The sequence below is a fragment of the Chionomys nivalis genome, chromosome 18, assembly GCF_950005125.1.
Source record: "Chionomys nivalis chromosome 18, mChiNiv1.1, whole genome shotgun sequence".
NCBI classification, from domain to species: domain Eukaryota; kingdom Metazoa; phylum Chordata; class Mammalia; order Rodentia; family Cricetidae; genus Chionomys; species Chionomys nivalis.
Genome location: NC_080103.1, coordinates 44,217,233 through 44,244,239, shown reverse-complemented (window position 1 = coordinate 44,244,239; position 27,007 = coordinate 44,217,233). Strand labels below are relative to the sequence as shown.

General features: G+C 43.0%; 1 protein-coding gene across 1 annotated transcript in view; it reads right to left on the bottom strand.

Annotated features, from left to right (window-relative positions):
- Nucleotides 1-6,748: 6,748 nt before the first annotated feature.
- Cenpe (centromere protein E) overlaps nucleotides 6,749-27,007 on the bottom strand; it is a 59,149-nt gene continuing 38,890 nt past the window's right edge. Inside the window, exons 37-47 of the mRNA XM_057793282.1 lie at nucleotides 26,163-26,267; nucleotides 24,719-24,937; nucleotides 22,982-23,179; nucleotides 21,885-22,088; nucleotides 20,390-20,617; nucleotides 19,034-19,219; nucleotides 15,120-15,232; nucleotides 13,652-13,749; nucleotides 10,414-10,594; nucleotides 8,005-8,291; nucleotides 6,749-7,023 (exon numbers count right to left, since the gene is read on the bottom strand). Of these exons, the coding sequence (XP_057649265.1) occupies nucleotides 6,929-7,023; nucleotides 8,005-8,291; nucleotides 10,414-10,594; nucleotides 13,652-13,749; nucleotides 15,120-15,232; nucleotides 19,034-19,219; nucleotides 20,390-20,617; nucleotides 21,885-22,088; nucleotides 22,982-23,179; nucleotides 24,719-24,937; nucleotides 26,163-26,267 (1,914 nt within the window). The 3' untranslated portion in view covers nucleotides 6,749-6,928. The remainder of the gene's footprint in view (nucleotides 7,024-8,004; nucleotides 8,292-10,413; nucleotides 10,595-13,651; nucleotides 13,750-15,119; nucleotides 15,233-19,033; nucleotides 19,220-20,389; nucleotides 20,618-21,884; nucleotides 22,089-22,981; nucleotides 23,180-24,718; nucleotides 24,938-26,162; nucleotides 26,268-27,007) is intronic.

Sequence of the window (27,007 nt, the reverse complement as noted above, 5' to 3'; positions counted from 1 at the left end):
GTAGAGCCAAAAAAAAAAAATCTAGCAGGGAGAGAAGAACCAAAAATCTAGGTTAGCCGGTTCAGTGACTCTGTTCCAGGAACTAGCTGACCACGAAGTTAGATTACAATCTTGAGAATAATCTTGACAAACGGGGAGTTACCCCCTTGTAATGATCACTGGTAATTTTTGGAATTTTCCAATGATCACTGGTATTTTCGTAATTTTCCAATGACGCCCTCCCTACCCCCTTTGGGTTGTGGTTTCTTCCCCTAAATACCCTCTCTCCCAGCTACTCTACCCCTGCTTGGGAAATGAGTTTCGGCCCCAGTGCACTGGTTCCTGTCCTGTCAATAAACCTCGTGTGATGTGTGATTGCAGGAAGGACAGTGTCTCGTGAGTTCCTGTGGGGGTCGTGTTATCGCGAGACTTGAGTGAGAGTCTTCCACGGGAGGGGGGGGAGGATCTTTCAGTGGAACCAGCAGCTTAAAACAAAGACACAGCCTTGAATGACCCACGTGCAAATCAGCTGTGCAGGTGGTAGGTGACACCTGCAATGAACACATGGACTTGCTCCTTTAAGAACGTGGAGGAAGGGCCTGTGTCCACACTGCCCACCACTCAGTGCTCAGGAGGGCTTCCCCTAGATGCGTCCCTAGCTCAGAAGCGCACAGAGCAGCCCACTGAGGAGATGAGTGGTGAGGGGCACCGGGCTGGAGTTCAGCTTTTGCCTCCTTCCCATCCTCTAACGCTGAGACCAGAGAGCTCCCCTTTCCCTCGCTGTCCCCACAGCCTGGCCCACGTTTTAAGGCGTCGTTGTCTCTGCCTGTCCTTGCTATTTGGGACTGTTTTTTAGTTTCGCCTTTGAAAACTGTTAACCTGGCTCACACTGCTTTGAAAAGTGCCAGCCAGCAGTTTCCCGGAGCCTCAGTAATCAGCATTCCGGGATGAAAATCCCTTGTCTTTTAAGACTCCCCTGTTGCCTTTCCTCCCATAGCCACCCCCCCCCCCAAAACGCTGCTAGAGGAGATGCTAATCCATCCAGTACCTGACAGTATTGACAAATCTCCCTATTATTTGCTCACTGCTGGCAAAGGCACAAAGAAAAACATTTCAACCTCCTCTCTGTTCTTCCATCTCGGCAGCTACCTCACAGAGGGTGGGCTCAGAAAATAAAAGCTTTCATTGTCTTGAGTCACCTGTTCCTCTGCAAACTTCTGCTGAGTCACAGAGGCAGACCCTTGAGGTTTATCCTTGTCCCTTGAAAAGATTTCACAGTGAGCCTTAAGATTCACTGACTAGAAGGGCTGGAAAATCAAATCACAGCCCATACCTTCCTTTTGTACGGGGCATGGGGTGTCTGTCTCCATTCTGAAGGCAGGAACCACTATGCTGTGTTATTAAGAATGAGCTTCTGTCTGGAACCTGACCTGCCCCAACCCATGACCCTGACTTGTTTTTTGGAAATATCCAAACCCTCCCAATATTTATGGTGACCACATGGGGACCCTATGGTGATGGCTGCAGGATTTTCGAGATTATTCCGTACTTACTGTTTCGTTGTCTTCTGTAAACCTGCCTTGCAAGTACTCGTGATTTTACTCCTTAAAAGGGTCCTAAGAAACAGACTCAGGGCTGCGCTCCCTTTAACCAGGCTTAAGGAGGCAGCCACTGGCCCGCTCTCAGAGTAACACCTTGGATTTCTAGGAGAGGCTCAGAGCACTTTCAGGAATTTCAATTATTTTCATGAGCCAGAGTTTGCTTAGGACAGATACTGGAAAAGTTCTCTTTCTTGAGCTATTTTCAAATACAAACACATACAGGAGGGTTTCCAACCCCTTTAAGAGTTATCCCATTCTATAAAGCGATATGGAGAACAAGGCCACACAAGATCCACGTGTCATTCCCCCAGAGTTTTGTTATAAACCATTAGAAAAATCTTACTTTAGAATAGTGGGTCCACACGGTCCTCCAGATTCCTTCAGAAGACAGACTTCAGATCTTTGTGCAGGAGAAGTCACATGCTGGTTAAATGCATGCTGGGAGGTGGAGTTCAGGCTCCTCTGGAGGTCTTTGAGAATTCCAGTTTTGTGAGCTTTTAGACGAGGCATTGCAACCAGCGGCATACTTTAGATGTGTCCATGCTGCCATCTAGTGGACAGACCATAGAACTACTAATGCCAAACAGGAAGTCTTGTCTTTTGTTTGCCCGTCTTACTGAGCCAGAGAGCCTGAATGTCCAGGAAATTGCAGGCAGAAGACGGTAGGACAACATGCCAGGAACCCAAGGCCCTGGACCTTCCAGTCGTCCTTACCCTGAATCCAGACTGTTTTGAGGGAGGGAAAGAGAACTAGACCTGTGTCTAAGGTCTAGTTCTGGCATTAACCTGTCGTGTGCAGTCAGGTCTAGCACAAATACACCTTCAGCTGCAGAACGCCCGCATCCTGGCTCTTGGGCCTGGCTGGGTATGGAAGAGAACACCCAGCATGAATGGAAGTCTTGAAAGGAATGAGTGAAACAGCAGGGAATCAAGCTGGCTGAAACAGACAGCTACGAAAGGGAAAGACAAGGTCTGGTGGGCTCTCTTGGCATAGCCAGAGACTGGTGGGTTAATCTGATTGGTGTGATTAGGCAGAGTGATTATGTAGGTCATGTGTGAATGTCCTACATAAACCGGGGTACTCGATACATGTTGGGCACACTTCACCAGGGCCTCTTGCACTGTGAAGGCTACAAAAACAAAGCTATCAAGTTCCTCTCCTCCTTTGTTGCCAGGGCTGGCCAGCCACACAGATCTGGCCTTGGAGATGCAGGCTGCACTTTCTGAGGGTTCTGGCTTCTGCTCCTCTCTCTGAGCAGCAGCTGCAGTGTGGGTCTGAGAGCCGGACACGGGCAGGACATGGGCAGGACATGGGCAGGACAGAGCAGAGCAAGACAAGGAGCTGGTGCTTCAAGGCCGGCTCGGGGTGACTCCTCTGCACTCTGTGGCTGCAGAAACTTCTCAGCATTGCTTATTCGTGTTTGTGGTTTTTTTTTATTTGTTTGTGATATCACCGGGGACCAACATGGTTAGGAATAATGAAAAGAAACAAACAAAAAGACTGGGCGGTGGTGGCGCACGCCTTTAATCCCAGCACTTGGGAGGCAGGGGCAGGGGGATCTCTGTGAGTTCGAGGCCAGCCTGATCTACAAGAGCTAGTTCCAGGACAGGCTCCAAAGCTACAGAGAAAACCTGTCTCGAAAAACCAAACCAAACCAAACCAAAACAAAAACCAGGGCTGAGTATCTTGTTCAGTGCTGGTCTGTCTCACTTGGCAACCGGCCCTGGCTTTGGTCTCTAGTACCACATAAAGTCCCAGCGTGGTGGGTGGCACACTGCCTGGGAGCTGAGCACAAGGAAGGCATGTAGGAGGAGCACAAAGGTCGCCTAGTAACTTCAATGCCAGCCTGAACTACAGAAGATCCTTATTCAAAACAGGAACCAACCTCCCTCAAACAGAAAAAAATAAAAAGCCCAATTTAAAAATAAAAAGACTACGGCAAGTCCTGCGTCTCCCCTCAGTAGTTCAGCAAACCAAACCTGCAAAGTGGCGAACTCGCCAGTGTTCTTATATGGGAAAGGAGAAGAAACCAGTAATTATACCAAGGATGTGGAGAGGAGGGGGCGTGGCATGCAAGCGCAGTAGCCAAGTGTTTTGCCGCACCTGCTGGAAAAATGTCAGCTCTTTACAGAGGACAAGCAGAGGAACTGAAGTGGACTTGATAGCTGTCTTTTCAGTTCTGCCTGGGCTGTGTAAGGCTCCTGCTGGTTGGCATCGCTGTCCCGTTTCAGGACGCTCCTGAGTCCACTCATGAGCTCACATCTGGCTGTGCTCCTTGCTTTAATAAACATGACTTTTCCTAAACCTTGCAGGGTTTGGAAATACGTCCTTTTATGACTGTGAGAGTTCTGCATCTCTTGCTTAATTTTATTAAAGATTTAAATCCAAGGCTCATGTCTGTAGTCCCTGTACCTGGGACGCCATGGTAGGAGATTACAAGGACAAACTGGGCTGCACAGCAGGGCCTACTCTCAAAGGAAGAAGGTTCCCATGCAGAAGTGCGTCTTTTCAGTCCCCAAAACAACAGGACAAAGGACACTAGCCCACTCCAAGCGTGTGGCTCTGGCAGGCCTTGCCCTTCCCCCCAGTTCTATCAGTCTGGCTAAAAACTGTTAAATTACATTCCTGAAGCTAGCCCCCAAGGTCCCTTCCCTAGTTTGGCCAATCCCTCCTCCTGAGGCTGATTACCAAGGTCCAGCTATCAAAGAATTGAAATGCAGCAAAAAGATTTCCTTGGCTCACCTAATTAGCATGCCCCATTAACGTTAAACACCTTATCCTAATACAGGATTTTACGTTTACAAAATGTCATTTGCCTGTGTGCCATAGCTGTCTCCTCTCTATCCAGAGACGGTCTTCTGTCCTCTGGAACAAACACCCTCGCCTCCGTTTCCTTGTTTCTGTCCCCTTCTCCCTTTTCCTCTTTCTCCAGTCTTTGTCACTTATTCCCCACCCTCTGTCCCTCTGTATAATGTGGCTGGAGGTGGCTATGTGGTGTCTCCTGACTCCGCCTTCTTTCTCCCAGCATTCAGTTTAGTTTTCCCCGCCTACCTCTATTGCCTGCCAGGCCCAAGACAGATTCTTTATTAACCAATGGTATTCACAGCATACAGAGGGGATTCCCATATCAAGGTAGATTTAAGTGTCCCCTTTTGAGCTCTCCTTGTTACCTAGCTTGTCTGGGTTTGTGGATTATCCTTAACAGCTAATGCCCAATTGTGAGTATAGTTTTTCTTTCTGTATTTTGCCTGAAATCAGCTGAGTAACTGAGTAATTCCATTGTGTAGATGTACTACATTTTCTTTAGTTGAGGGATATCTAGGTTGTTTCAAGTTTCTGGCTATCCATCAGAGTCTCTAAGATCCCATTTTACATTATCAGAATGGACAAGATCAAAACCACAAATGACAGCTCATGCTGGGGAAGATGTGGAGCAAGGGGAACACTTCTCCCTTGCTGGTGGGAGTGCAAACTTGTACAGTCACTTTGTAAATCAGTATGGTGGTTTCTTAGGGAATTGGGAATTGGTCTACCTCAAGCCCCAGCTATACCACTCTTGGCATATACCCAAAAGATGCTCTATCATACCACAAGGACACCTGCTCAACTACGTTCATAGCAGTTTTATTTGTAATTGTTATGAAAGACTTTCTTAAAAAGCAACGAAAGAGCATGTCACAGCATGCCTTGAGGTCGTGGGAATGCTTAGGCTCCGTCCGACTGCTGTAGAGGCAGGGGAGACTGAGGAATTAACGACCCAGCCCTCCTGAAGGCAAAGGCTGCATAATTTTACAGGGTGAGGAAATATTAGAACCATTAGGAACATTTGTTATCTCTGTCTGTAGTCCCCACAAACAGGGGCTGGAGGACCAGAGGGGCTGATGCTACTGAGGGAACTAGGAATAAGAGAAGCCATGTTTGAACCCTAGCTCAGTGGGCCAGATAGAACTATTGAGAGAGGAGTTAAGGAAAAGGCTGGCCCAGCGTGGACCCCTAACCCTGTGGTGGGGCATGAGCTGCAGAGAATAGGAAAGGCTTTCGCAGATGGCAGTGTCTTAGAGCTGCATGTGAAGTCTCTGTAAACAGAGGGAGCAACCTAGGGAGACAGGAAATAGTATAGCAGGTCTGGATTCCTTAAAGACAAATGCTGCAAGATTTTGTGTCAAACTAAAATTTCTAAGGGCAAAGTTGACAGAAAGCCAATTGCCCAATTGCGTGCTTACGGGCTTCTAGAAGGCTTTAAATCCTGAGGAGCTCACAGAAGACACCCATGATCGAACACCACAAGCGAACATGGTCCAATGGATGGGCCCTTTTCCATGTTGTTAGATCTTGCTTGTGCCCCGCTGTAGCATCTTCTTAGTTGTGAACTTCTGGGGTCATGTGACATTTGCCGAGAACAGACGACAACAGACTTTCAGACTTGCGATCTTTGTAACCCTCCTATTTGCTATGGGATGATGATTTGGGGTGCTGCCTTGTCCGGCCCATCATCTGAAAAAGGTTTTGTTAAATGAATGACATAGTGTTAACTGGTGTTTTGCAAATTTGGAAAGCCATCGGAGGGACAAGATGGAACTTCCACCTGCATTGCAACCCTACTGGTTCCCTAACAGGTGGAAAAGGACACCCCCAGAAGCCATAAGGTTATTGAATGAAAACCCCAGTGCCAGAGGTGGGCTACCTCCTTGTGAATTGTTGGCCAGGCAAGCCCTCTAAGCCTCACAAAGCATAAAGCTATTGGTATTGTCAAAACTAGACAGTAAGACCCTATTCCTGGAGAAATGCATGTGCGCGCTGTGACTGCAAGACATGGAGAAACGAGGCTGGGACTGAACTGGAAACAGTTTTCACAGGGCCAGAGGGGCCATGCAGCTTGCTGGAGACTGACAGCCTGCTCTGGGTAAGGCCTGCTGCACGAGATGGAGTTCCCATAGCGCTGTAAGCCACAACAGAAACTTGTGGCTGGGGAGGTCACAGGCGGTATTCACACTTTGGTCTGTCGTGGGCTCCCTATCTGGGGTCAGTAAGCATGTGTGCTGCGTCTTCCCGGGAAAAGTCGTCACACAGCAAAGCTTTATATTAATTTGTGCTATGGAAAGACTAGAGATTTCCTTAAGAACTTTATTCTTTGCAATATATAAAAATAAATAAAATATTCCAACTTTTGGGAGTATCACAAATACAAGAAGAAGATACTGCTATCACCACTCTAAATGACTGGAATAAATTTGTTTCTTGTTCCTCCATCTTCTCATTATAATGGCAAAGTGAGGATTAGACTGTCAGGTCAGGGTAGATACACAAAGAAGGCCACTCTGAAGGACGCTGTCGGTGGGCCGGCTGGCTATTGCATTTTGCACTCAGGTCCATCTTTCCCCAAGGAGGGCTGACGGAGGTCTGCCTTGGGATCCACATTCTCTACTTCTGCAGCTGGTTCCTCTGACAAAGGAAATAAAAACAAATTAGCCCTATGCGAATTCACCTGGTGCCCTCAGGGGCCAAGAGTATTAGATACCCTGGCTCAGAGATCCACAGTAGTGAGTTGCCATCAGGGTGTGGGAATGGAACCCTGGTCTTCTTGCAAGAGCAGCAAGTGTTCATAACTGTTGAACTATCTCTCAAATTCTGAGTTAGAGTTCTTAAAAAATACTATACTGTTTGGTAGCTATCCCAGCAATTGGGAGGCAGAACTGCTGCAAATTCAAGACTAGCCTGGGTTACAAAGTAAAACTGTCTAGAAACAAAAAAACCCAAACCAAATACCACCTCTCAACAACAAAACAACAAAATGTTACACTGTGTGCTGCTAGGTGTAGTGGAAATCTCACCCCTTGTCCACTGTGGACAGACACTACCTGCCCATCAGCGTCATCCCAGTGGGTGGATGGACTGTCACACTATGGTGGGGCTTATATGCTTATTTAACAGTCCACGACTAGCACTAATGATGTTGGAAGTGTGAACATGTGAACGTGGAGGTATAAATTCCTTTAAGTGAAAAGGGAAAATTTTACTATAATCTCTATGAATATCAAACAAACAAAAACAAAACAACAACAACAACAAAAAAAACCCTCCCAGTAAACAGTATTTTATGTTATTCAGGATTTAGAGTCCTCTGGAGGTCCTGGAATGAATCTCTCACAGATAAACGTGGACTACAAAAATATGCATTGCACAGAACACTTAGTGGTCTGACTCTGCGCACAGACTTGAGTGGGTGAAGTCAGATGTGGCGCTTTTGTAATTGTGGCAATGACAGCGAGAGGCGAGGGAACACAGTGGACGGCAAGTCTGGAAAACACCATGTGACTGTGAAGTAACCAAGGCAACAGGAACATGAGTTCTGACGGAACTGACGGTGCACACGAATCCCACCCATTGTCCCCAGGGATACCCAGCAGCCTATGCATTACCTACCTGGGCACAGTCCTAAACTGGAGTTATCAAAATAGCGAATCGGAGGAGGTGCTGGTAGAGACTTTGACCGGTTGTCAAAAAACCAAGATTTTGGTGAGTCTTTTGGCACAGGGTCCTGGAAATTCCGTTCCCTGCACTGAGAAGGTGTGTTCTGTCTCCTTTTAGACTCTGTCCCAGTCACTTTCGGGGACTTTGGCAAGGTCTCATGAGCTGCTTCTCCGTAGGTGTCTCTTGCAAGGGTCCTTTCCTTCCAGGCTTTAAGCTCCTTGGAGAGCTGAGATTTAGCACTTAAATGGAAGCAGAAAGACAGGACAATTCAATTCTTCTTTTTGGTTTTTTGAGACAGAGTTTCTCTGTGTAACAGCCCTGGCTGTCCTGGAACTAGCTCTTACAGACCAGGCTGGCCTCAGACTCACAGAGATCTGCCTGTCTCTGCTTCCCGAGTGCTGGGATTAAAGGCGTGTGCTACCATTGCCTGGCTGACAACTCAATTCTTAAGTGTGGACATGGAAAAAACTTAAAAAGAAGAACCCTACCCTACTAAAATCTCCACCATGAAATGTGCCTTGTTCCATTTGCTCTTTAATCTCACCCTAACGCCTTCTGTCTGGACGCTTCCATGGTTCAGAAGTGAAAAGGTGCTACATAAATTGAATAATTAAAGTAAAATTGGTTTGTTCTTTTTTTTGACAGGGTTTCTGTGTTTCCCTGGCTGTTCTGGAACTCACTCTGTAGACCAGGCTGGCCTAGAACTCAGTGATCGGCTTGCCTCTGCCTCCCAAGTGCTGGAGTTAAGGGCATGTGTCACCACTGCCCAGTAAAAATTTTTGATTATGAAGTTTTGAGAAAAAATTTTTTTTTTTAAATTCAAAGCTTAACTTCAGTTTTTCTGAATGAATCCACACCATCCAGAGTGCTTTATGTGCTCTGTAATTAGGTTATAGAATGTTTACTGAACCTTTGCACAAGTATATTTCTATCTATCCTATTTTCTGTGGTTTCTGTGCTGCTGTAATTAGGTTATAGAATGTTTATTGAACCTTTGCACAAGTATACTTTTATCTATCCTATTTTCTCTTTACTTTCCCGGTTGCTACTTCTCTACCTCCCTGAATCAATACATGACTGGATTCCACCTTCAAATTTTTTGTTTTTGCTGAGACAGGGTCTCAGTAAGTTCTAATGGCCTTGGCCTTGTGAGTCTCCTATCTTTGCCTCTTGAGTTCTGGGACTGTAGTCACACAGTGTCTGGCCCTTTGTTCTTGCTCAATGTTACTCCACATAAAAGGTTATTTCGCTGTTAAACCATTTGCCCTGGATATTTCACTCATTTCTGTGGTGCTGGGGATGGAAGCCAGGCCTTGTGCTTGCTGGGTGAGCATCCCGCCATTGAGCTTGCCCTTTAGACTTAATGTGTGGCTTTCTTCTTCTGGGCCACTAGGAGAGTGTTCGGTAAAAAACTCTACTCTTGTATGGTAGAAGAAGCCAACGAATGCAACGCTTTACATTTGTCTGTAAATGGGGATAATAATGGACTCGGGGGTCCTCTGTGGGACTCAGCTTCACTGACTGCAACAGATGTTTTCTCAACATTCTTCATTTCCTGGTTCTTGACCTAGTTAAAAATAGTTCAGAACAGCTGGGAAGATGGTTTAGTAGGTAACGTACTTAAGTTTAATTCCTAGAATCTGAGTAAAAAAACCAGCTGGCTGCACAGTATGAATCTGAATGTGTGCTGGGGAGGTGGAGGCACGAAGTTCCCTGGGGTGAGCTGGTCAGCCAGGTCTCAAACCCGCCAGAGAAGTACCAGACCGAGACACTCACACTGACCTCTGGCCCCACATACACAAGTGTGCACAGTTAATGAATAGCACACGTGAAATGGAGCCAGTATATTCCCATTTAATTTTCTTTTTCCCTTGACAGGGTTTCTCTGTGTAGCCCTGTCTGTCCTGGAACTCGCTCTGCAGACCAGGCTGACTTCAAACTCAGAGATCTGCTTGTCCCTGCCTCCTGAGTGTTGGAATTAAAGGCATATGCCATCACTGCCTGGTTATTCCCATTTCTTTTAACATAAGCATTTATTACACAATATCTAAAAATTGCCATCTCTCAAATTAGTGGAAGGTTGACAACTGCAGAAAATATATGCAAATAATTCCAATATATGTAGCCATAAGCAGGATATGCCATGCAAGCAAAACTTGTCTTTTTTGTTTGTTTGGCTTCTTTTTTGTTCATTTGTTTTCTTATGTTTTTTGAGACAGGCTCTCTCTATTAGGTAGCCCTCGCTGTCCAGGAACTTACTATATAAACCAGGCTGGCTTTGAACTCAGAGATCTGTCTGCCTCTGCTTCCAGAGTGCTGGGATTAAAGGCACGCACCACCACACCTGGGCTTAGAACTTACCTTAATAATTGATTCTTTTGCTTTATTAGCTGTTCATTCTGCTGCTTTAGCTTAGAAATTTCATTCTCCATCCTCACATATTCACTTTTCAGAATGAGAGCTTTTGTGTTCTGTACAATTCCGCTGCCACCCCCACAGGTTAAGGGTTTACTGGAAAGCTGGGAGCTCGGCTCTGACATAACTGAAAGAGACAAGCACACACAGGTTGATACTCTTTCTTTTGTAAGAAAACAAAAAACAATAGGTGTTTCTGTGTTGCCCAGGCTGGCCTTGAACTGGTACTGATCCTCCTGAATGCTGGAATTAGGCCCTGTGCTGCCATGTCTAGCCAGGCAGATAATCCTCATTAGCTCTGATGTTCAAAAAGAAATATTAAAACTGCAACAAGCCACTAAAAAACATTTCCTGGACATTACCTCTGATTTTCTGTTTCCCCCCAGTCTACCTGACCACCATTCTTCCTTTCCCTACGGTCCGCCCCTGCTGGTTACATCACTGCACCCTCCACCCCAACTGGGCAACAGCAGCCTTTTACAGTCAGAGCCATTCTGAGTTGACACGTTTTCGTCACTCGCTACCTTGCTGCAGGTCAGGCAGAGACTGCCCCAAAGTCACTCAGTACATTGCAAGTACTCCACATCTTAACTAAATACATCTTCAGATGGGAGTAGAATGACAGCATTGTGAACAAAACTGTATAAAAATCGAGGTATTATTTATCTGAACAATTCATTAGGTTACCAAAGTTCATTAAAGAGACAGAGAGGATATCTTAGGAGATTAGTGATGTACATTTTTATCATTCAGGTGCAATACAGGCAGACATTTCTGAAAATCAGAACTGCTGCAGTATCCCAGTCATGAGCATCTCGTTAGATGCAGGAAAGGCTCTTGATGATAAGTGTTCTGGAGAGACTAGAATAGGAGGGACATATCTCAAAATAACAACTGGAGTCTACAGCATCCCCACAGCCATGAGAACAATTCCAGACACTGTTACTGAAATCATGAACAAGACAAGGATGTCTACTCTCCCCGCTCCTGCTCAATACAGTGTTACAGGTCTTACTGAGAGGAACAAGACAACTGAAGAAGACCAAGGAAATATAAATAAGAAAGGAAAAAGTCCAAGTATCCTTATTTGTAGATGATATGATTTTATTTATAAAATAAAAGACCCTGAAAATCCACTAAGAAATTTCTCCAGTTGACAAATATTTCAGCAAAGTAGCAGGATATAAAACCAACATACAAAAATCAGTAAACTTTCTAAAAAAAAAAAAATCGTAGAATAACCCTAATCAAACAAGTGAAAGACTTATATAATAAAAATTTTAAGACATTAAAGCTAGGCACTGAAGATGACATCAGAAGATGGAAACATCTCCCGTGCTCATGAATTAGTAGGATTAATATTGTGAAGAAGGCCATCCTACCAAAAACAACCTATAGATCGAATGCAATCCCCATCAAAATCCCAATACAATTCTTCGTAGAAATTGAAAAAAATAATCTTAAATGTCATATGGAAACACAGAAAATCTGAGATAGCTAAACCAGTCCTGAATATGAAAGAACTGAGTTACCAATATCCCCAAATTTCAAATTATAGCACAGGGCTAAATATACAGTAATAAAAATAGAATGGTATTGGTATAAAATCAGACATGATCATCAATGGAAAAGAACTGAAGACCCAGATACAAGTCCACAAGCCTATGGATAGTAATACTCAGTCAACATTCTTCCTCTAATGGAACACATGACAGACATGAGAAAAAAGCTGCTGCAAGGAGCACACAGAAAGAAATTCGATCCTTCAGTCTCTAAACTATGTCTGTGGCAAATTTTGGTTTCCATGTAATTATGTATATTATCAGTCTTATGAGCAGACAGGCTAATGTTTACTCAGTTATTATGTAGCCATTTTAATTTCTTAGTTGTATGCATATAGCTATTACCTGACTGGATGTATTTGATTTTAATTGGGAAGTAAGTTTTCCCTTGATAGTTAAGTCATTCTCACACTAGTCAACACTTCAGTAATATGTAAAAACCTTAATTATGTAAGAGTGAAACTCATCCTCAAGAGTCTACAATGGATAATAAGCTCGTGGTACTGTAATGCTAGGAGTAACATGACTGACGTAACAGTGGACCTGTGCAGGCTTAGTACTGGACGTCATGTGAACAGCTGGAGTCCTCAAAGCCTGTATGTGCTTTGCGGAGTTAAATGGAAAGGACCTTAAGATGTATGTGTTCTTGCTAAGCTCACAGGCCTCACAGAATGAAGAGGCAATCATGGAGCCTGTGCTCATGGGATCTGTGCTAGGTTCTCCGCATATGTTATGGTTGTTAGTTTTGTGGGTTTTTTTCTCTTAATTTTAAGCAGTCACTTTTATTTTGATAGGATCACCTAACACTGTTCTCTTAGAAATTTCCAACACACAATAGTGTTGTTAACTACAGCTCTCATGCTCATTAGGGATTTGGATTCCTCACACAGCTGCAGCCCCGCACCTTTTGGCCTGGTTTCCAGTAGCTGTCATCCCACTTTCTGTGTCTGTGTGCTCAACTCTTTCTGCATACGTAAGCAAGACTTATGATGCCTTTCCGAGTCCAGTTTACTGAATTTAGTATGATGTCCTTCAGTTTGTATAAAAATTATTTATTTTATATCCTAACTGTAGTTTCCCTCCCCCACTTCCCCTCTGAGACTCCAGTCCTCCTTCGATCCACTCGGTTCTTTCCAAAAAGGGACAGGCCTCCCATGGGGTCAATAAAGCATGGCATAGCAAGCTGAGGTAGGGCTAAGTAAATCTCCTTAAGGCGGAGCAAGGCAACCAGTATGAGGAACAGGTTCCCAAGAGTCAGCCAAAGACCAGAGGCCACCCTGCTCCCACTGTTAGGGGTCCCACAAATAGCTTGGTGTTCTTTGGGGACTCCTAAGGTGGGACTGGGAGTGTTTCTGACTCTTTCTCTTGGGCCTCTTTTCCTCCTACTGGGTTGACTGGTCCAGCCTTGATAGGAGGTTGTGTACCTAATCTTATGGTGACTTTTTATGCCATGTTCAGTTGATATCCTTGGGAGGCCTGCTCGCTTTTGAAGGAAGAGGAGGAGTGGATCTGGGGGGCAGAGGTAGTAGTGGTAGGGAACTCGAAGGGATGGAGGGAGAGGAAACTGCAGTTGGAATGTATTTTATGAGACAAAAAAAAAAAAATTGTCTTTTTCAACTTACTTGAGGTATCCTGGGCCTGTTGGTTTCTCCTGAGGTTTTCTCTCAGCAGCCTTATTACTTCTTTCTGATGCTCAACAGTGGCTTTTGTAGAAAGAATTCTAACAAGAATAAAATAGAGAAAATATATAAGGGTCCAAGTGATTTTATAGAGGAATTTTTGATTTGATATGCCACATTGATGTAACACTCTTACACAGGGGCGGGGGCAGGTCAGCCCCTGGAATATAGCTCAGCTCTCATGGCTACCCAACTATTCTGTTCAGTTATAGGAACAGTCCAGCTTTACTACAGAGAAACTAATTCATTTAAAACTTTTAGAAACATAATAGGCATTAGTTATATACTAAACAAAATTATTTTTGGACACTATGAGCTCTCACCATGGGGTGACATAAACAGAATCTCACCAGGGAGTGAAAAGGAACAGAACAACAACAGAATCAGAGCACCAATTCCCATCCTGCCAGGACAGCAAATCCTCACTGCAGATGATGTCAGCAAAAGTGGAAGGTCAAACTCTGCACTGCTCCCCAGTGCAATTCAAGAATTAATCAGAAATAGTAAACTATAAGCCTGTCTTAAAACTTATACTGTTCTTGAGCTGGAGAGATGGCTCAGAGGTTAAGAGCACTGGCTGTTCTTCCAGAGTTTAATTCCCAGCAACCACTTGGTGGCTCACAACTATCTGTAATAAGATCTGGTGCCCTCTTCAGGCCTGCAGGCATACATGCAGGCAGAACACTGCACACATAACATATAAATAAATCTTTAAAAAAAATTAGACTGTTCTTAAAAACTATGAAAAGAGTGCTGAGCATTGTGGCATAGACCTTCAGTCCCACTGAACAAGTGGATCTCTGGGTTTGAGGCCAGCCAGCCTTGTTTACAAAGTGAGTTCTAGGACAGCCAGGGATACACGAAGAAACCCTGTCTCAAAAAACCAAAAACTATGAGAATATATGCTGACTGTATTTTACAGGTATGCTATTATGTGTAACAGGACACACAGTTAAGTTGGTAAAAAAATATGCTGTACTGTCCTAAATACTAAAAGAAAACACTCATGCACACTCAGAAAAGCAAAGGCTCTCAATATTCCTTCTGCAGGATGACCTTTAAGTTTTTATTCAGCTATCAATTGAGGCAGAATCATCAAAGACACCCGGCTAAACGAGTGGAATCATGCTTGGTTTCTTCAGCACTGGGGACTGAAACAAGGACCTTGTGTGTGTTAGGCAAGAACCTTACCACCAGTTACACCACAGCCAGAACTGTGCCTGTTTAACAGTTTGCGTATGCAATTACAATTTAATGAGCTTAAAACCTATGGGTGCTTACACATTTTTTAAATATAAAAATATTTTTACAAATTACTTTCTAAAAAGTAAAGAAATGCAAAGATATTTGTGGAGTTATAAAGAAGTGCTATGTGACTAAAGCCATGTTCAACAAAGGCAAAGAGACATACTCCTTCTCAAATTCTTTGGCATTTTCCTTCTTTTCTAGGTCAATTTTCACCAGCTGCATTTTGAGATCCTCAATTTCTTCCTTATAAGGCACAGCTCCTAAAGCAACTTTGTCCTGTCACAGAAGAAAAATAAAGAAAAACAATGATTAGTTCTGTTTTTGCCAGCTCTAAAGTGTTTGGTTGCCTTTCATGAAAGATAATGAAGGCATATCCCTATATCTGACATGAAGTTTATCTGAAACTATATATAAGCAAATACTGTTTCTTTCTTCAAGAAAATATTCTTCCCAATGAACAATGTGACATAGTTTAGCAGATGAAACAGAAGAGTTGAAAGAAATGAGATAGGGGCTGGCGCAAGGGCTCAGTGGTTAAAAAGCCCAGCTGTCCTTGAGAAGGACCCTGGCTTAACCTCCAGCATCCTCGGAACAGCTCACAACTGTAACTCCAGCACCAGGCCAAGTGTGTGGTACAGACACACACGCAGGAAAAACTCTCATACACATAAGAGACAAAATGAAACAAGTGAACCAAGGAACACTGGGGAAGGAAGAGCGGCAGTGCGGGCACAGAGCAGACATAATCCCAAGCCACAGAACTCCCGGGTGTTTTCTATCAGGACAGTTCAGTGAAACTGATATTTGACTTGGAGTACATATAACCTTACATGTCTGCAAAGGTATGTATCTTTTTAAAAAATCGTGACTATACTTGAATGTTTTCTCCATTTCCTTCTTTGTGGGGTGCACATACATGTGTCATGGCTTGCAGATGCAGGTCACAGGACAACCTGCAAAGTCCGTTCTCTCTTTCCATCCTGCGGATTCTGGGGATCAGACTCTGGCAAGCATCCTTACCAACTGAGCCACTTTGCAGGCTCTTGACTATTTTCAGAGTTTCATTTAGGTTTACAGAAAAACTGAAAGCAGGGAAAACTCATAGGCCTTGTCCCTTTTCTTCTTACTTAGTACTAAACGATGCAATAAATAGGACAGCACATTTTCTACAAGTGAGCTAATATTGCATCTTAGTTAATTTTTGAGATAGGGCCTCACTGTGTAGCCCTGGAAGTCCTGGAACTTACTATTTAGATCAATATGGCTTTGCTACAGAGATCTGCACGTCTCTGAGCACTGGTACTAAAGGTTCGCACCACCACCCTGCCCTGATACTAATGCTTTTATGTGCTTTAGATTACCCATGTTGTACTTTTTTTCTCTCTCCTTCCCCATTCCTGGCAAACTCTAATCATTTTACTGTTCCCTAGTTTTGTCTTCCCCGGAGTACATATCTGAAGTCTTTCTAGAAGGAGGGACCCTTTTAAGATGGCTTTCACTTAGCTGTTGTGTCTTTCCATGACTCGCTTTGTCTCCCCCATCACCCTCCAGCTTTTTAAAAACAGAGTCTTTCATATTCTTTTTTTTTTTTTTTTGGTTTTTCGAGACAGGGTTTCTCTGTAGCTTTGGTGCCTGTCCTGGAACTAGCTCTTGTAGACCAGGCTGGCCTCGAACTCACAGAGATCCGCCTGCCTCTGCCTCCCGAGTGCTGGGATTAAAGGCGTGCGCCACCACCGCCCGGCTCTTTCATATTCTTGATGCGCTTTAGTCCCGCGTTTATTTGTGGGCGGCTACTGTGAGCTCGGTTATACAGGAAGGCAATTGATTTGTGCTAATTTTGTATCCCATGATTTTACCAAAGGTGTCTATAAGTTCTGAGATTTTATGGAGTCCTTGGGGTCTTTTGTGTATAGAATCACATCATCACACGAGGGATACTTAGTGACTTCTTTTCCTATTCATATCCCCTTTCTTTCCTTCTTATTACTTTAGCTATTCTGAATAACAGTGGAGAGAGAAGACACCTGTCTCTGATCTTAGTGGGAATGGCTGGAGCGTTTTTCCTTCAAGTATGATATTGGCTATAGGTTTGCCATGTCTAGTCTTTTATTAATCGTGATATGTTCCTTCTGTCCCAGGGTGATCTAGGACTTGGCTATGTAGCTGAAGACGACTTTGAACTCCCGAATCCCATCTCATTTTCCATGTGCTGGGATTACAGGCTTGTGACACCAATGTTAGGGATGGAACCCAGGGCTTCCAGCTAGCCAGGAAAGCACACTATCATCCTTAGCCCTCTCATGACTTTTTAATAGTAATAGTCTATCCTCACTGTACAGACACACCAGGATGCACCCATGGATCTTCTTTTGAGAGTGTGCAGTTCATTCTAAGTTTTGCTCATTTCATATCAAATTGTTTGATTTCCTTTCTGTTATAATTTCATTCTATGTAAAGAGTCACCGCCTAGACTAAGGTGACACGTGCTCTCTCCTGTGTTATTTTCATTATTCTGTTATAATGTGCTCTGTCACTCCTGGCTTATGAAAGTCCAGGTGTCCAGTATCGATATTTGATGGATCATCCTGTTCACTAAGGATGTCCTTTTCTCAAACATCACATGGCTGCTTTTGAGTGTGTCTGTTTTAGGTTCTCTGTTCTATCTCACTGATCTATTTGACTATATACTGTTTTAAAAGTTCAAACAAACCAATAAAAAAATTTCAATATATGCCAAAAGTATAGAAATTTCAGATAGTCTTTAGCTACGATACAAAGACAGTATCTAAACAATTCTTGCCCCAGGGAAATGAAAATTGGAAAAGCTGATTCAGAAATGAGCAACAGAACTCTGTGTGACCACAGTCATGCTCACGAAACCCACTAGCCTTCAAGTGTTCAGTGTTAGTAATTAGAAAGCCTGAAGTAGAAGTTCCTAGCTAATAAGTCTTGTCGATTCTGGGGCTGGAGAAATGGCTCAGGGGTTAAAGGCTAGGCTCATGACCAAAATATAAGATTCGGTGATTCTGTTAACTATTCTTACACTAGAAAAACAGCCCTCTGTGCTTCTGACCTGAACCACACTAGATTTAGAAATTAATAATGGAAGGGGCCGGGAGGCGGCTCAGCAGTTAAGGCCACATCTGCTCTTCCCGGCACTCACAGGCTCCTGTACCTCCTGCTCCAGGGGATCAGTGGCTCGGGCCACCTAAGGCACCTGCATTAACCCCCACCCCCCCAGCTAAAAATATTAAACAGCTAAAAAAAGAGAAATGAGGAAATGACTCCGGAACAATCCCTACAGCTTCATTTCAGCTCTGACTGGGACATGGTGAGCTTCTTGTTTTGCGGCCCATTTTCAATCATAATTCATTCTTTCCACACGCTCTTACTTTTTGTTAAGGCTCAAGCATTTTACTTTAGTTTTTGTGGTCTTTATAATCTCTGAAAAGGCAACTGCATAGGATGGCTATAAAGGTCTAGTATAGTTCAGATTTTAAACACATTCATTTCTATCTGATCCGAGCAATTTGTAATGATACAAGAAGAAATTTCCACGATTTTATTCAAATTACGTTCTTTCTTTTTCAGTTAATGTTCTATTACCTTAGATGAATGAATGCGGAGGATAAAATTAATATCCTTAAAAATAGAAGTAAGTACTTTTGGAGACTACAGATTTAAAAATATGATTCAAAGCAACAATTTTAAAAAGTAAAACTATAAAAAAAGTTTATGGATCTCTTCTTCAGGATGGAACAAAACCATATCCTGGTACATCACCCAGGCTAATTCTGCTGGCTTGAAGTATCCCTGATGCCTGAGGCAGTCTAAACCGAGTTTTGACAAAATGTGCGGCTTATTCTACTTTGAAATTCTTTTTTCCAGTATATTAAAAATAATCAGGATTTTACATGTAAATACACCACTACATTTCATTTTGCCACTTCCTTTTGAAGTCTGAGCTCTTACACCGGTGCTGTGGTGAGGCTGTGATAAGAGGGGGAATAGAGCATCCGAATATTTGCTAAGCCCAACAGGCTGAACGTTTGTATTTACGAACCTGGCCTGACCTACCTGAAGCATCTGTAGTGCGGCTTTTGTGTTTTCAAGGCATTTTTTTGACTCATGAACTTCACTCTGGAGTTTTGCTACCAAGTCCTTAGACATTGCTAGTTCTTTCTGCATCTTTGCAATCTGACCCTCCTTATGAATGGCAGTTTCTTTAGCTTCTTGTAAAGAGGTTTCCAGCTCCTGAATTTTCTGTTAGAGAAAGCACAAATCCACAGTATGTTATATGAGACAAACATGACCATCTGTAGCTACGTATTGAGTTTTCACAGATTGAATCAACCAACAGTGAGAGGTTAAAACGGCCTAATTCATCCAAGTACAAGCCCTTCTAGAAAGTGATACTTCACGTATTGAAAGAATGCCAAAATTTCACATTGTAACCTGTCAGCAAGTTCTTGCAAATGAGAACACAGCAGTCACACGGCACACTAACTAGCAAAGTTCTAAGCACATTTAGTAGTGAATCATCTTTTAAATAAAGGGCACTTGGACTTTCTAAAGTAATTTAAAGGTGAAATATATGAAAAAAACCTCAAAACCATAATGAAAATAAAACCTCCCCAGATCCTCACCAAAGACTAGAAAAACATTTTGGGTATCCCCTCACCCTTAGAAAACTTCAGAGCAAGAATAAGCAAGTATACAATTTATAAAAATGGTCAATGAACTATACCCAATGAGTTATACTTGGGGGAAAAAATCTGTGATCTTCTAGTTTCTAATGGCATACATCAGGCTAATGGTTGACGTTGTATATTAAGTATTTATTTTGGTAAAAATGATAGATTATAATTGACTTTTGGTTTCCTATTAAGACATTTTGCATTGTAACAAAACACAGTAGTATATTTGCTGTTGCTAAAAACAACAAGCAAAGGCAGCTAGCTAACAGTCTACCTGGGTTGTTCAAATGATCCTGATTCTTACACATATTAGTTTGCCTAACAATTCTGTTATACTTTGAGCCTCTTAGCTTTTTATGATGATAATAACAGTCAATATTCAACACAATAGCTAAAGGTAAGCTAAACTTATTTTCTCTAAGCTTGCTTTCCACATATAGTTTAGCTGAAATTCATACGCTTTAGGAAACTTATAGCATCCTGTAGCAATACCACACACGGCATAAACTACCCTGCATAACCTGCATATAGTCTTTAAACTAGGGCTTACTTCTGTTTCCTAACTCACAGGAAAGACTTGACATGATACCAAGTTTCATTATTAGTTGAATGGTGACTACAGTACAACCATATGCAAAAATCCAACTCATCACATATCTATCTGTACAACAGTGTATTCATATTTAGTGGTTACATTACAGCTACATATTTGCTCTGGACGCCGGGAAGTTCGTACCTCTGATGCTAGCTGGGCACTGCCTGATGCAGCATGAGGACTTTTGCTGTCGTGTGGGAAAGGGTGCGCAGTAGGATAAGCGTGGGCAGCGGCCTGGGAGGCGGTCAAAGTCTGGCAGTCTTTGGATAGCTGTTCAGTTTTCTCCTTCAGAGATTTCAGGTAATGTTCTAATTCTTTGGATCTTGTGGCATTTCCTTCCTCAAAGTCTGTGAATTTGTTTATCATGGCCTATGAACAGAAAGAGACCACCACAGTTTAAAATAACTGGTGCATTGCAGTCACAGCAAGAAAAGCAGTGGAATTTCAGGTCAGTGCACGCATGTCAGATGCTAAGAATGGTGTGGCTAAAGTAGGGGCTTGACAAGATCATTAGGTTTAGAGTAACACAGGAGGGGACTGAAGAACTATGCAGGTCAAAGTCATCAACAGCAGAGTGCACACAGGAACCCTAACAATTACCTACTTTCCCCATTCATTCCATCCTCAGCCCAAAGAAAATGACTTACTGATGTCAACCCCCTTTTCTATGTGCTGGGATGTTTCCCTGTATGTTTGTCTGGGCACCATGTGTGTGTCTGGTGCTCATGGACATCAGAAGAGGCCATTAGGTCCCCTGGAACTGGAGTTACAGACAGCTGTGACCCACCATGTGGAGTGCTGGGAACTGAAACAGGTCACTTGGAAGAGTAGCTAGTGCTCTTAATGGCTGAGCCATTTCTCTTGCTCCAATTTACTGATTTTTACTATTAATCTATAAATCTTATATTTCTGTGTAGAATATACTCTTTTCCACTGAAGACTGGCTGACACGGGTTTGAAGGGAATGTCCTAATACAGTAAGAAGCTGACGGGGTGCTCAACACCAGGTGTGAGCTAGAAATTCATGTGTCATTTTGGTACAGGATCTTGGTAATAGGAGAGGTTATCTCTAGGGATGGAACATATGAGAGTTCTCTGTATTAACAGGCAATTTTTCTATTAAATTAACTGAGAACAATACTGACACACATCAAAGCAAAGCAACAGCTGGCACCTCTGTCTGGGACACGCAATCCGGGACTGCAGCAGGTGGTGTGAGGCTGCCAAGGCAAATGCTCAAAAGGCCCCGGATGTGCCCAGTCAGAATCGTCTATGGCTTCGCCACAGTGGCTGCCCACAGCCTTAGCAGAAATACATCTCCGTCTCCCTGAGGCCACTGGGGCAAAGGCTCTACCCTCGCGAGCACTGAGCAGAGAGTGAGAAGAGACCAGGGAGGAGAGACAAAATCTCCCGAGTGGGAACTCGGTGTCACATGTGAACAGCCTGCCACCTTCCCAAGCACAAACTGGTTTAATGATCCTGAAGAAGCATAATAGAAGAAAAAATTTTATATAATCAAAATGTTCACAGAGCCCTGACATATAAATTTAAAAAATATAAGCTAGTCTAAGCCTTTTAGAAACGAGGAGAAAAAGCAAAGTATAGAAGAGCCTGGATGATGAACAAGCATACTCACGGTTATTTTGCTATTGTAGAAGTTATTCATTTGGCAAACACTGTTGTTTTCTTCTTGGATACCACTTTTAAGCTGCTCTGTATCAAAAGGAGTATTCAGCCACTTTTTCAAAAACCGAGTCATTTCTTTCTTATTACTTAGTACTTGCTGGAATTCAGTTTTTATGGCGGGAAAGTCATTTTCTGAAAAATCCTTGAGAATTTCCTGTGTCAAAAACAGGAATCAAATTATATGAACATTAGGAAAGATTTCATCCAAATAACATATAAACTATAAAAATATCATAAAGGGGAGAGATACCTTCTGTACTCTATTTATTAGCAGATTAAAGTAAGTGAATTCTAATTTAAACCTTTATTCTGATTACTTGCATAAGAGAATGTTGGTAATATACTCTACATAACATTCTATGTACATGTCAGGCCTTACATGTGTGTTAGGAACTGCAGCCAGTTCCAACATCGCTGGGAGAACAAGAAAGTCCTTATGGTACTGATACAGGGAAGATTCTGACTTTCAGTCCCAGGTGCAAGAAAGCACTGGGGAACCTAAAATTCTGAGTTCTCATTTGCTGAAATTAAATCTATTTTCTGTCTATGCAGGTCTGAGAGCGTCTAAAGGGTCGTCCAGTCAGCTATCATTCGGTGAGTTACTAGTCATTTCAAATGCATACAAAGGTATCTATTTAAAAAGTATACCTCAAAGGAGGTCAAGATCACGATGGAGAAATCTACAGACAGCTGAACCATGAACTCATGAACTCTGACCCAACAGCTGTGGAGCCTCCATGTGTGGGAGACAGCTGTGAAGCTTGACTATCCAAGGGGCCCCCGACAGTAGGGCCAGGACCTGTCCCTAGTGCATGAGCTACCTTGTTGGAGCCCATTCCTTATGGTGCCATGCCCAGCCTTAATGCAAGGGGGAGGGGCTTGGTACTGACCCAAATTAATGTGCCAGACTATGTTGACTCCCCTTACCTGTTGGGAAGAGTGGATGGGGGTTGGGCTGGGGGAAAGTTAAGGGGGGCTGGAGGAGGGGTGGAAGGGAGAACTGTGGTTGGAATGTAAAATGAAATTAAATTAAAAAAAAAGGTATACCTCAATATGGAGGTCCATATCCTGGCTCAGTGTGAGGCTCTCCAGGTCTTCGGATGGGATATCACAAGCCCGCTGAAAGCTCCGTATTTTAGTCCACAGTCCATGCTGCTTCTCCACTTCCTGGACAAAAGCCACTTCGAATTTATTGATGAGCTCATGTTGCTCTTCCTTTATCTTTGTAATGTGGCTCAACACATACTTGAAGAAGATAAATTGAAAAATGAGACATTGTATTTAGGAGCATTTTCAGTGTCTGAGATGGCGAGGCCTCTTGTTTACTGTTTATACTGTGGTAGATGACGATGCAGGAAGCTACTCTTTATCCACAATTTCTCTTCTCTGCCCACTGGGAGAGCAGCTCTTCCAGACTGCTGCTTCCTTGTTTGACTTCCTATGGGATTCCTCATATTGAGTGGTTTTGTCACATGACCCTTTCTATAGCTCTGTTTTTCCTATTAGTTCATGTGTGTGAATAAATGTGTCCATGGACCCCCGAGGACTGCAGCTCAGGTGGCTGAGTCACAGCCTGGTGTTGGGAGACCACTGGGTCCTCTGGAAGAGCAGCCAGGGTCTCAACACCGAGATCTCTCTCCAGCCTTATTACATAGCTTTTGGTTAAACTGCCAATCTGCTGTCAGACATTTGAGATTAAAAAAAAAATTCATTTTATATAAAATTACATGTATATGTGTGGGTATGTGCACATGAGTTTAGTAGGTGTCCACAGGGTCCAGAAGAGACCTTCAGAGTCCCCGGAGCCAGAGTTTCAGGTGTTGTGAGCTGCTTTGACCTCAGTGTTAAAAGCTGAATTTGGGTCTGTGAATAAACAGTAAATGTTCTTAACTGCTAAGCCTTCTCTCCAGTCCCATTTTGGATTTTCAAAATATTCTCCTAATAATCTTGTTTAACCCCCCACACCCATCCGTCATGTCGCATGCTTCAAGATTTCTTTGTTAAGCACATTTAGATGTCTGGCCTTATGTCAAAGATAATTTTAATGCTACAATGGTCCCCAACCTCATAAATCTTGGGTATCTGACCGTCACGATCTGTGAGAGGATTATCAAGTAAAGACACTCTACACACCCCGGGAAGTGCCATGATCCACAAGTAGCCTCACCAGGGCTCTAGAGGCAGGAATTACCTGCTGGAGTGAGTAACTGACTCCGGGCAGCCATGCTGCTGAGGGCTTCCTTAGATTACTGAACCACCTCCATGTCGTGAAGGAGGCCCCAGGGATACAGCTTTCCTGAGTCATCACCCCTCTTGGGTGGGCTTTCGGTCAATGTGGTGGTTCTGAGTCATCCCTGAGTACCCCTCTAAACTGTAACCCCAATTAACTCATTGGTTTACCAAGTTGGAGATTGGTGCAATTGTGATTTTGGTCCGTCATGGATTCCCTATCTGGGGTGAACAGACCTGTGTTACATATCCTCAGGAAAAATATCACAGAACATGTTGTCCATACCTCTATGACCGCACTTATAACCAATCACAAGCCTGCCTTACTCGATCATGACATCTTTGGGATGGGACTCATGTGGATTCTGAGTATCCTTAAACAGTGTTTAGGCCGACAGGCAGAGCTCAGGCTTTGCTGAAGAAATCCTAGCTTCAGATCCATATTAATTTGGTGGTTAATATAAATAGTATCCATGGTAACTCCCAAAAGACTTAAATACATCGAAATGTACAATTGAAATTATAGTATAAGGCCAATACTAAAAAAGCTGGTACCTTAAGTTTCTTCAGGATTCTGTGGAATTCCATGAAACATCTCTGGTTTGCAGTAAATAGCTTTTCAATCTCTTTGGTTTGTGGGTATGGAAGTGAAAGCTTTGCTTTTATAGAAATTACCAGCTCTTTTTGGGTTTTAGTTTCCTTCTCCAAGTCAAGAGAGAGCCGATTCAAGCACTCATAATCATCACCCATTTCTGAGTACCTTTTCAGGAGCTCCTAAAGGAAATCCAAATTCCTGTTAATGAATACTGGAATTGTAACAAAATGTAACACTGTAATACCTTCTATTGGAAAAAAGAAATGAAGAACTTTGTGTTTAAAAGATATAATTAGTGATTTTTAGATTATAGAAGCAATGTATAAGATTGTAAAAATTAACCAGAGGAAAATACAATAAGAAATCCAACTTTTCTGGCTGATGTTGATAAAAGCAGCAAGAGTCTGTGCGTAAATCAGCTACCGTGACTCAAACAGCCCCTCTCCCCCGCTGTAGTCTGTGATCTGTTACACTGCTTCCACTTCTGTCTCTCTGTGCTCTGTCTACATCACTAAAATTCATCTTTCAAAAGAGCTCTCTCAGTGGGCAGCGGCGCTCACATCCTTTAATCACAGCACTCGGGAGGCAGAGGCAGGTGGATCTCTGTAAGTTTGAGGCCAGCCTGGTCTACAGAGGCAGCCCAGGACATGCAGGGCTACATAGAGAAACCCTGTGTTGAGAAAACAAAAACAAAAAGAAAGGTTCTCTGCTTATATTCCACTTTCAATACTCAAATCTCTCCTTTCCAGACATAGGTCATGTGGTGTCTCTCGCAGCACGACAGAACTCTCCAGTGGACCTCCTCCTACTCGGAGCAAACATGAGTTTTTCTGTGGCCTCGTGGTCTACTCCTCCATCAGCTTCGACCTTACTTCCTCTCACTAGCTTCCCTCTCGAAACTCCTGGAACAGGAGGAGCTTCTGCCTTGGGAGCTTTGTACTCTTAGTCCCCAGTCTACAGAACTCGTCCCCAGAGCAAATAGAGCCATTACTGCTTTTAGAGATTTGCTCAGGATTACTTTCCCACACGGTCCTTAAAAAGCAAACCACACACTCCCACTGTATCATTTGTACATATATGTGTGCATGTATATGCACGCATCACTGATTAGACTACACTGCTTAGGGAAACACACACTCCCACTGTGTCATTTGTACATATATGTGTGCATGTATACGCACGCGTCACTGACTAGACTACACTGCTTAGGGAAACACACACTCCCACTGTGTCATTTGTACATATATGTGTACATGTATACACATGCGTCACTGACTAGACTACACTGACTAGGGAGACATCTGGTATGGTCTATCTGCTGTACACAGTTTCCTTTAATTCTCTTAGGCTTACAGGACCTTTGGAACGGTGACAATGCCACACAGCTCCTACAGGAGCTCTTACTTTTATCCTGAGGCACTTTTCTCGAAGCTTTCTTGTTCCATGTTGCTCTCCATCACACAGTAACTCCTCTGCATGTTTTACTATCTCTTCATGGTTCTGATGATCCTGGTACAAAGAAATGCACAGCAATAACTACGTTTACATAGCAAGTCTAACCATACATGCTTACATCTTAACTACATTTACATAGCAAGTCTAACCATACATCTTACATCGGGTTTCTGTGATGGAATTAAATATTTCATTGTAATATAACAGTGTTAAAATAGGCAAAAGGGAGTAATAATTACTGCCAAACTACACAGTGAATGACTTCACCTCACTGAACTCACTCAATACGTGCGAGAAGCACATGGCATCTAGAAAAGGACTTGCTGCTCACTGGGTCTTAGATCTCCAGTTTGTAACCTCTCAAATGTCCACATTAGAATCACTGTCACCAACTAAATATGTTAGAGAACCCAAACCTTGTATGTTCTTCCACCTTGGGGTGGAAAGTCTAAATTTCTTTCATATTCTTGTTGCATTGATTAAAAAATACAGGACATACCCTTCCTCATTAAACTAAGTCATTAGTTTAAGTTGGGAATAGTAATACCTAGAAGAATATCTGCTCGATACAGATTTGCCAAACAAATTATGTCTGTTTGTAAATTTAGACAGGCCCCACATACGCTGGACTCCTAAGTGTTTAATGTTTATGATAACAGTACATGAGGCTTTCTACTTTACCCAGCAAACATGAAAATAGAAAGTTACAGATTTACTTTATATATCCAATTTGTCTAAATTTTATACTACTTTTTAGAGTAGTGAATTAAACTTTTAAAGATTATTCTGAAATA